The sequence below is a fragment of the Eimeria necatrix genome, genomic scaffold (assembly GCF_000499385.1).
Source record: "Eimeria necatrix Houghton genomic scaffold, Enh_scaff508, whole genome shotgun sequence".
Taxonomy (NCBI): Eukaryota; Apicomplexa; class Conoidasida; order Eucoccidiorida; family Eimeriidae; genus Eimeria; species Eimeria necatrix.
In genome coordinates this window covers 7,501-17,500 of record NW_013654384.1, presented here as the reverse complement: position 1 = coordinate 17,500, position 10,000 = coordinate 7,501, and the positions used below count along the sequence as shown (strand labels likewise).

General features: G+C 57.2%; 3 protein-coding genes across 3 annotated transcripts in view; 2 read left to right on the top strand and 1 right to left on the bottom strand.

The window, feature by feature from the left end:
• ENH_00059660 (hypothetical protein) overlaps positions 1–1,893 on the top strand; it is a gene marked incomplete at both ends in the record, with an annotated part of 2,765 nt that extends 872 nt beyond the window's left edge. Inside the window, 3 exons of the mRNA XM_013581907.1 lie at positions 1–532; positions 777–1,116; positions 1,328–1,893. The exon at positions 1–532 is cut by the window's left edge and continues 71 nt beyond it. Of these exons, the coding sequence (XP_013437361.1) occupies positions 1–532; positions 777–1,116; positions 1,328–1,893 (1,438 nt within the window). The remainder of the gene's footprint in view (positions 533–776; positions 1,117–1,327) is intronic.
• A 19-nt stretch (positions 1,894–1,912) lies between these two features.
• ENH_00059650 (hypothetical protein) lies at positions 1,913–2,485 on the bottom strand (the record flags this gene model as incomplete). The annotated part of the gene is made up of 1 exon (XM_013581906.1): positions 1,913–2,485. The coding sequence occupies one exon, from the start codon at positions 2,483–2,485 to the stop codon at positions 1,913–1,915; it is 573 nt and encodes a 190-aa protein (XP_013437360.1).
• A 4,679-nt stretch (positions 2,486–7,164) lies between these two features.
• The window catches only part of ENH_00059640 (hypothetical protein, conserved), a gene marked incomplete at both ends in the record, with an annotated part of 3,099 nt that continues 263 nt past the window's right edge, over positions 7,165–10,000 (top strand). The window contains one exon of the mRNA XM_013581905.1: positions 7,165–10,000. This exon is cut by the window's right edge and continues 263 nt beyond it. Within this exon, the coding sequence (XP_013437359.1) occupies positions 7,165–10,000 (2,836 nt within the window).

The window sequence follows — 10,000 nt, the reverse complement described above, 5'->3', positions numbered from 1 at the left end:
CGCCCGCCGTTGGCCCCGCAGTCTCCCCCCAGACACGCCTTTGGTGTTCAGCAGCAGCAGCAGCAGCAGCAGCAGCAGCAGCAGCAGCAGCAGGGTGTCTGCAGCAGCAGCTTTTCAGGGCATTTGCGCAGCAGAAGCAACTCCAACTCTCCTCCAGTCCCCAACAAACATAGTGGGAGGTCTTAGGGGCCCCCTACAGAAGAGGGGCCCCCAGGGGGGCCCCCCGGGGGGCCCCCCGGGGGGCCCCCAGGGGGGCCCCCAGGATGAGGGGCCCCCCGCGTGGGGCCCCCTGGGGGGCCCCCAGGGGGGCCCCCAGGGGGCCCCCTGGTTCGAAGGGGGGCCCTTTGGTTTGTTGAAGTGGCTGTCTTTGGGGGCCCCCGTTTTGAAAGAAGAAGAAAGACAATTGTCTTTGCTGCTGCTGCCAGATGATGCTGCTGCTGCATGCAAGTGGGTCTTTGCTTTTGCTGCTCCTCGTGCTGCTGTTGTTGCTGTCAAGCCCCAGGTTTCCCTTCGGAGAGGACTCACCACCAAGGTGCGATCTGCTGCTGCTGCTGCTGCTGCTGCTGCTGCTGCTGCTGCTGCTGCTGTTGCTGCTGCTGCTGCTGCTGTGGAATTGCTTGTAGAGCAGGTACCGCAGCAGCAGCGGCATCCCTTGCTGCTGCAGCTGCTGCAGTGCCCGAGCCCCCACCGCTGCGGCCGCTGCATTGCCGCCCCCCCCCCTGCTGCTGCTGCTGCTGCTGCTGCTGCTGCTGCTGCTGCTGCTGCTGCTGCTGCAGGTGCAGTGGGTGTTCTCGAGGGGCTGGGGCGAAGAGAGTTTTAGGGTTTTATACTCTTTGGAGTGGCGGCCTGGTTTGCTGCACTTGACATTAAAAGGAAAGACCAATGGTCTATCCGTGGCCTTCCCGCTGCGGCTGTTTGCTGCTGCTGCGGAGCTGCAGCAGCAGCTGCAGCAGCTGCAGCGCCTGCAGCAGCAGCAGCACCTGCTGCAGCAGCAAACCGCAGCAGCAGCAATCCAGGGCTTCTTCCTCAGCAACCCCGCCTTTTTCTCTGCTGCTCTTTTTGCTGCTCTTTGTGTCCCTCCTTCTCTCTTCCTCTGCATGCAAAACCCAGAACAAGGTAGCCTGCTGCTGCTCTTGCTGCTGCTGCTGCTGCTGCTGCTGCTGCTCTTGCTGCTGCTGTTGCTGCTGCTGTTGCTGCTGCTGCAGTTGCTGCTGCTGCCTGCGGGCTGTTTGTCTGCGGCTGCTTTTGAGGCCTCCTTTCCATAAACTTGCTGGAAATGTCAAACTTGCTGCTGCTGTTGCTGCTGCTGCTGCTGCTGCTGCTGCAGTTATTGCCGGTCCCTTGCGCGGTGTGTCTGCTGCTTGGTGCATGCTGCTGAGCTTTGTGTCGCGGGCAGCAGCAGCAGCAGCAGCAGCAGCAGCAGCAGCAGCAAAGGGGCGTTTTTCTCTGGAATATCTGGACTCGTTTGCGCGTCTGCTGCGCCGCGAGCCTGCTGCTGCAGCGCAGCAGCAGCAGCAGCAGCAGCAGCAGGAGGCCCCCGAAGCGCTTGCTGCAGCGCGGCGTGCTGCTGCTCTCGAAAGGGCCCTCGCGGAGCAGCGGCTGCTGCTGCGAGAAGCAGAAAATGTCTTAGCAGCAGAAAAGCAAAAGGGGGGCCTCATAATTCTGGAGGCTTACTTCGGCACTCTTGCAGCAATTCGCCGCTCCCAAGCAGCAGCAGCAGCAGCAGCAGCAGCAGCAGACGCAGCAGCAGCAGCAGCAGCAGACGCAGCAGCAGCAGGCAGCGAGGGGCCCTCCAGCCCCCCCGGACCAGTCAGCAAGCAGCAGCAGCAGCAGCAGCAGCAGCAGCAGCAGCAGCAGCAGCAGCAGCAGCAGCAGCAGCAGCAGGGTGTTTAGCCCGGAGTTTGGCGCTGCACTAAGCGTTTGGGCGCCGCTGATGAGTTGCGTCCGCAGCAGCAAAATGGATTTGTCGCAAAGAAGCAAAAAGAACTTGTTGGGATTTTGTGATGCTTCCGACCCCACAGACAAGGGGCCCCTCTTCCTCTTCATCAAGTCTGCTGCTGCTGCTGCTGCTGCTGCTGCTGTCGCTGCTGCTGCTGCTGCTGTTGCTGCTGCTGCTGTTAGTGCTGTTCCTGCTGCTGCTGGTGGTTTGGGGCTCGCTGGGTTGTTTTGCAGCAGTTTGGGAAAGTGGCTGCTGCTGCTGTTGCTGGGCTGGCTGGGTCCGAGCTGCTGCTGCTGCTGCTGCTGCTGCTGCTGCTGCTGCTGCTGCTTTTGCTGCTGACTTGCGTGAGATGCTGCTACCGGGAACCCGGTGTAGCTGCCAGTGCAGTGGATGGGGTGCTGCTGCTTCCTGTGCTGCTGCTGCTGCTGCTTCGTCAGCTGCTGCTGCTGCTGCTGCTGCTGCTTCGTCAGCTGCTGCTGCTGCTGCTGCTGCTGCTTCGTCAGCTGCTGCTGCTGCTGCTGCTGCTGCTAAGGGGCCAGGGGACATTTTTTTATTTGTTTGCAGATATCAAATTGGTGATGCAGTTTATGAGCGGCTCTTCGCCGATGGAGACTTTGTGCTGCTGCCATAAGCAGCAGCAGCAGCAGCAGCAGCAGCAGCAGATGCTGCTGCTGCTATTACAGCTGCAGAAGCAATGTAGGCAGCAGCAGCAGAAGCCCCTGTTGCTGCTGCTGCTTCCACATGAGCTAGTGTTGCTGCCTAAACAGTTTAGATCTATTTTCAGCAGCAACTGCGTGGTTGCGCAGCCGCAGCAGCAGCAGCAGCAGCAGCAAGCTGCTGCTGCTGGTGTTGCTGCAGCAGCAGGGAAGCCACTTAGTTGTTTTGCTGCCCGTTTGAATCTGCTGCAGCAGCAACAAGAAGCATTTTAAAAGACAATACAAAGAGAGCAAAAAGCAAAAGAAACAAAAGGGGGCAGAAAGAAAAGAAAACAAAAAAGGTCAAAAAGAAACAAAAAGAAGACAATGAAGGCAAAAAATAAACAAAAAGAAACAAAAAATAAACAAAAAGGGACAAAAATAAACAAAATGAAACAAAAAGGATAAAAATAAACAAAAATGAATCTAAAAATAAATAAAAATGAGCGAAAATAAACAAAAATAAACAAAAATGAAAAGAAACGAAAAAAGCGACAAAGACCTCCAGGTGTACGTACAGAACGCGGAGCGAGCGTTTCTTTTATTTCTTTTGTTTCTTTCATTTATTTATTTATTTATTTATTTATTTATTTATTTCATTTATTTAATTCTTTCATTTATTTTATTCTTTTATTTCTTTTATTTCTCCAACTCTTTCATTTCCCGAATTTCCACTTCGCGATCTCTGCGCCGTAGCGCGCGGGGTGTACATACACCCCAAACCCTAAACCCTAAACCCTCGCGGGAAAGAGGAAAGCCGAATTTGAGGATTTGAAGACTTTTGAGGGTTTAAGAGCTCAAAAAGTTGAATTAAATGATTAATTTTGTTTTTATTTATTTATTTTCTTCTTTTTTCGCCAAAATTTCCCTCATTTTCCCCTCGAAAGTCCATTTGGCAATGTTTTCTCGGCTGTCTGTACACTCCAACCTCCTGTGGGCCACCACTGCACCACTTAGGGTTTAGGGTTTAGGGTTTAGGGTTTAGGGTTTGACTGTCAAGCTTAACGCTGAAAATTCAACAAATTGTTTTATTTTTAATATATAAAAGCCAACAGAAAAGATTATCTCATTTCAAACCTAATGGGGGGCCCCTGGGGGCCCCCAGGGGGCCCCCAGGGGGCCCCAAGGGGGCCCCCAGGGGCCCCACACGGGGCTCCCATGGGGGCCCCAGGGGGCCCCCATGGGGGGCCCCCGGGGCCCCTTCATCTTCTTCTGAGGCAATCTGGACATTGAAATACATATTTGACTTTTTGCTGTGGATTTTGGCTTATTACTGCTGCTGCTGCTGCTGCAGCAGCTACAGCAGCGAGAGCAGCAGCAGCAGCAGCAGCAGCAGCAGCAGCCGCAGCAGCAACAGCTGCAGCAGCAGCAGCAACAGCACGGTATGCGGCTTTCCTCGAAATGGAAGCAGCAGCAGGCGTTGGGGATCTGCTGCCTGAAACTTTCCCGCAGCTGCTGCAGCAGATCCAGGATCACGCCAGCAGCAGCAGCAGCAGCAGCAGCAGCAGCAGCAAGAGCAGCAGTTGCTGCTGCTTAGGTAGGGTGGGCGGCTGCAGCAAGTGCTGCTTCTTCCTTTCTCTAAAGTGCTGCTCCAGATATCCGGGCCTCTCCACACAGCTCATCCTCAGGCTTCTGCAGCAGCAGCAGCAGCAGCAGCAACAGCAGCCGCTGCAGCAGCAAGCGCTGCAGCAGCAAGCGCTGCAGCAGCAAGCGCTGCAGCAAGGGGAGGCACTTCCAGCTGCTGCACTGTCTTCGCAATGTGCAAGCAGCAGCACTAGCAGCAGCAGCGGGAGGAGCAGTAGCAGCAGCAGCACTAGCAGCAGCAGCAGCAGCAGCAGCAGCAGGCACTGGGTGCTTGGGAGCAGTGGAGGCCGCATAATTAGTCGGGAGTTGCTGCAGCAGCAGCAGCAGCAGCAGCAGCAGAACAGTGAGGTGTACGTACACCCCATTTCCTGCGCTGACCTCTGGGCTGAGCAGCAGGGGTGGGCCCCTTTGCTGCAGCAGCAGCTTGCTGCATTTGAAGCAGCAGGATCTCCAGCAGCAGCAGCAGCAGCAGCAGCAGCAGCAGCAGCAGGGGGCCCACGCGTCAAGGTGCTGCTGCTGCTGCATCCAGACACTTGGTTCTCTTACCCCTTGCCCTACGAGCAGCAGCTGCTGCAGCAGCAGCAGCGAGGCGATTCTGCTGCTGCTGCTGCTGCTGCTGCTGCCATCTCAGCGGCCCACAGGACGCAGCAGCAAAGCGACAGCAGTGACAGCGAATCTGACAGCAGCAGCAGCAGCAGCAGCAGCAGCAGCAGCAGCAGGCGTGGGGCGGCGCAGCAGTACCAGCTGCTTAAGGCGTTGCTTCTCGGCTGCCGCGACATGCGACCTCGTGCTGCTGTTGCTGCTGCTGCTGCTGCTGCTGCAGGTGGCGAAAGCGGAGCTTTTGCTGCTGCATGTGCGCAGGCTGCTGCTGCTGATTCAGCAGCAGCAGCAGCAGCAGCAACAGCAGCAGCAGCAGCAGCAGCAGTTTACGTAATAGCGCTGTGGCGGTGGGGGCCCCCCAGAGCTTTGGAGTGTCTCTTTAAAGAGCTGCCAGTCCCCCCGCTGCAGCAGCTGCGCCAGCTGCAGCAGCAGCAGCAGCAGCAGCAGCAGCAGCACGTTGCTGCTGCTGCTGCTGCAGCAGAAGAGGAGGCTGAGGCAGCCCTCAGCAAATTTAGCCGGGCGCTAACTCAGCTAGCCAACTGCAGACTGGCGCAGCACTTAGGAAGCAGCAGCAGCAGCAGCAGCAGCAGCTGCAGCAGCAGCAGCAGCAGCAGCAGCAGCAGCAGCAGCAGCAAGTGGGACTGCGCTGCCGCGTGAGGGCCTTTTGGCGTTGGGGTGTATCGACACCGCAGGAGCCCCGCAGGGGCGCCAATGCTTTTGCAACAGCAGCAGCTGCTGCAGCAGCAGCTGCTGCAGCAACAGCTGCAGCAGCAGCAGCAGCTGCTGCTGCTGCTGCAGCTGCTGCTGCTGCAGCAGCATCTGCTGCTGCAGCAATAGGAGGCGTTTGGGCTGCGGCACTTTAGAACGGGAGAAACAGAAGAAGACAAAAGCAGCAGCAAAAAGAAATTAAAAAGAAATTAAAAAGAAAATAAAAATAAAATAAAAAGAAAATAAAAAGAAAATAAAAAGAAAATAAAAAATAAAAAAGAAAAAAGAAGTAAAAGAAGAAAGACGAAGTTGAAGAAAAGAGTCAAAAGAATATTCAGCAAAAACGCCAAGTGAAGGCAAAGTGAGCTGCTGCTGCTGCTGCTGCTGCTGCTGTAGCTGCTGCTGCTGCTGCAGCTGCTGCAGCTGCTGAAGATGAGGCTGTTGCAGCAGCAACTGTTGCTGCTGCTGCCAGCGGCTCATGCTGCTGTTGTTGCTGCAGCAACGGCTGCAACCGTCCGTGCAGCTTCTTGCTGCTGCTGTTACACCTGCTGCTGCTGCTGCTGCTGCTGCTGCTGCTGCCGATGCAGCTGCTGCAGCCTTTGCAGCAGCAACTCTCAGAATCTAGTTTGGCCGCATCAATTTTAAAGCTACAAAAAGAACTCCCTTGGCAGTCTAAGCTGCTGCACTAGCTACAGCAGCAGCAGCAGCAGCAGCAGCAGTAGCAGCAGTGGCCACAGCAGCAGCAGCAGCAGCAGTAGCAGCAGTGGCCACAGCAGCAGCAGCAGTAGCAGCCGTGGCCAGAGCAGCAGCAGCAGCAGCAGTAGCAGCAGTGGCCACAGCAGCAGCAGCAGTAGCAGCAGTGGCCACAGCAGCAGCAGCGGCAGCAGCAGCAGCAGCAGTAGCAGCAGCAGTAGCAGCAGTGGCCACAGCAGCAGCAGCAGCAGCAGCAGTGGCCACAGCAGCAGCAGCAGTAGTAGCAGCAGTGGCCACAGCAGCAGCAGCAGCATCAGTAGCGCAGCAGTAGCAGCACGTGCAGCAGCAGCAGCAGCAGCAGCACATGCAGCGGAAGCAGCAGGCCATATAAAATGATTAAAATATTATTTTAAACTAAATTTATATAATTAAAAATTGTTTTTTCGTTTCTAATTAGAAGGGGGCCCCCGGGGGGCCCCCTGGGGGCCCCCCGGGGGCCCCCCGGGGGCCCCGTGGGGCCCCCTAGTGCCCCTAAGGGCTGCTGCTGCAGCCCCAGTGCATGCACTGCAGCAGCAAACAACTCTGTGAAGGAAGCAAATAGAATTTAGAGTGGAGTCTGGTGTTGTCTTTGCTGCAGCAGACGAGCAGCAGCAGCAACAGCAGCAGCAGAAGCAGCAGCACCGGCTGCTGCAGCAGCCGGAAACCTTAGCTGCTGCTGCTGAGCAGCTGCAGCAGCAGCAGCAGCAGCAGCAGCTCAGCAGTGGGTGCGGGGTAGACTCCTGCACTTGCTGCTGCTGTTGCTGCTGCTGCTCCTGCAGCAGCAACAGCAGCAGCAACAGCAGCAGCAACAGCAGCAGCAACAGCAGCAGCACTAACAAGGGCAGCAGGCCTTCAAAAGATATCGTGGGAGCTGCAGCAGCGCAGCAAAACAGCAGCAGCAGCAAAATGGACAGTCCAATAGACGAGAGCAGCAGCCTGGAGGGCAGCAGCAGCAGCAGCAGCAGCAGCAGCAGCAGAGCCAACAGCAGCAACAGCCTCAATTTGAATGAAGACAGCGATAGTTTCACCAGCTTCACAGGCTTAGGGGCGATGCCTGCTGCAGCAGAAGCAGCAGCAGCAGCAGCAACAGCAGCAACAGCAGCAACACCAGCAGCAACAGCAGCAGAAGCAGCCCACCCAGTGACTGCTGCGCCAGCTGCAGCAGCAGCAGCAGCAGCACAGAAGGAAGCAGCAGAAGCTGCTGCTTCAGCTTGTGGGGAGAAACTTCTGTGTTCTCCCAGCAGCAGTCAGCTTGAGCTTGCAGCAGCAGCAGCAGCAACTGGAGCAGCAGCAGCAGAAGCAGCAGCAGCAAATGTTCTACCAGACACAGCTGCAAGCAAAGGAGCTGCAGCAGCTGAAATAGCAGCAGCAGCAGCAGCAGCAGCAGCAGCAGCAACAGCTGCAGATCCAGCAGCAACGGGAGCGGCAGCATATAACGATGCAGAAAAAGCAGTAGCAGCAGCAGCAGCAGCAGCAGCAGCAGCGGCAGCAGCAACAGCAGAAACAGCAGCAGCAGCAGCAAGAGACGCAGCAACAGCCGACACTGCAGCAGCAGAAGAAAAGACAGAAATGACAGCAAAAGCAGCAGCAGCAGCAGCAGAATTGAAAGTGGAGTCGATAGAGGAAGGAGCCGAGGCAGCAGCAGCAGCAGCAACAGCAGCAGCAGCAACAGCAGCAGCAGCAGCAGCAGCAGCAACAGCACCGGCTGCAAAGGCAGAAGCAGCAGACGCGCTGGCGGCAGCAAAAGTTGAAGAGACAGCAGCAGAAGCAGTAAATGCCGCAGCTGCATCAATGCAAAACTCAGCTGCAGCAGCAGCAGCAGCAGCAGCAGCAGCAGCAGCAGCAGAAGACCCAAGTGCAGCAGCAGCAGCAGCAGCAGAGACAATCGCACAGGCAGCACAAAACCTTGAAGCTGCGCCAGCACATGCAGCAGCAGCAAATGCAGCAGCAGCAGATGCAGCAGCAGCAGATACAGCAGCGGCAGATGCAGCAGCAGCAGGTGCAGCAGCAGAAGAGGACGCAGCGGAAGATGCAGCAGCAGCAGATACAGCAGCGGCAGATGCAGCAGCAGTAGATGCAGCAGCAGTAGATGCAGCAGCAGCAGATACAGCAGCAGCAGCAGCAGCAGATGGAGCAGCAGCGGATGCACAGGCAGCTGAAGAAGCAGCAGCCGATGCAACAGCAGCAAATGCAGCAGCAGCAGCAGCAGATGCAGAAGCAGCAGCAGCAGCAGCAGGAACAGCAGCAAGAGTAATGCACTGCGCAGCACCTACAGACAAAACGGAAGATGGTGCAGCAGCCACAGCAGCAGCAGTAGCAGCAACGACAGCAACAGCAACAGCAGCAGCAGCAGCAGCAGCAGCAGCTTGTCTTCCTGCACTGGATAAATTTTCTGGTGAGCAAAGCAGCGCAGCAAAAACGCCGCCTGCAGCAGCAGCAGCAGCGACAGCAGCAGCAGCAGCGACAGCAGCAACCGCAGCAGCAGCAGCAGCAGGACGAGGTTTTGATGCTGCACCAGGAGCTGCTGAAGCACCAGGTGGCATGCAACCTGCTGCTGCTCTTGCTGCTGCTGCTGCTGCTGCTGCAGAAACAGCAGCAGAAGCAAAATCCGCAGCAGCTGAGAATCTTCCGTCCGGCAGCGCGTGGCAGCAACAAATGCAGCAGCAGCAGCAGCAGCAGCAGCAGCAGCGAGACCAGCCACAGCAGCAGCAAGCGAAGCAGGAGCAGCAGCAGCAGCAACTGCAGCACCAAAAGCAGCAGCTGCTGCTGCCTCCGATGCTGCAGCTGCTTGTTAAGGGGACGCTGCCTCCGAGCCCCCTCTACCAGCAGCAGCAGCTAAGTGACACAGCAGCAGCAGCAGCAGCAGCAGCAGCAGCAGCAGCAATATCGCGGGAAGAATTGCTCACTGCTGCTGATTTCGCCGTGTACAGCCAGAAGCAGCAGCAACTACAGCAGCAGCAGCAACAGCAGCAAAAGCAGCAGCAGCAGCAGCAGCAGCAACACGGCGGCTCGTGGACGCTGCTGGGAAGGATGAAGGCCCGTGCTGCAGCAGCAGCAGCAGCAGAAAAGTGCAGCAGCAACTCATGCATGCGTCGGCTGCTGCGCACTGTTGCTGCTGCTGAAGCAACAAGAGCAGCACCTGCTGCAGCAGCAGCCCCAGACATTGCTGCTGCTGCAGCAGCGACTACTGCTGCTGCTGCTGCACCTTCTGTTGCTGCTGCGGCTCACCAGGCTGCAGCAGCTGCTTCGAAGGGAGCAGCAGCCACGGCGGCTGCAGAGACGCCAGCAGCAGCCAACGAAGCAGCAGCAGCAACAGCAGCAGCAGCAGCAGCAGCAGCAGCAGCAGCAACTGCTGCTGCTGCTGCGTCCAAAGGAAAGTCCAAAAGACCCTTCCGCCTGGATGCTGCATTTTTTGCCCCACCCTTTATTTCAGGTATATATCCAGCAGCAGCAGCAGCAGCACCTGCAGCAGCAGCAGGGCGGCCTGCAGCAGCAGCAGCAGCAGATGCTGCTGCTGCTGCAGCAGATGTGGCTGCTGCAGCGGCTGCTGTGTGCGCCAGCGAGGCGCAGCAGCAGATGCTGGCAGCATCGCTTGCAGTGTCCACCTCTCTGCTTGTCCCCAGCAGCAGCAGCAGCAGCAACAGCAGCAGCAGCAGCAGCAGCAGCAGCAGCAGCAGCGGCGGCTTCGCTTCAAAGGTCCCAACACAGGCAGCAGCAGCAGCAGCAACTAAGAGCAGCACAT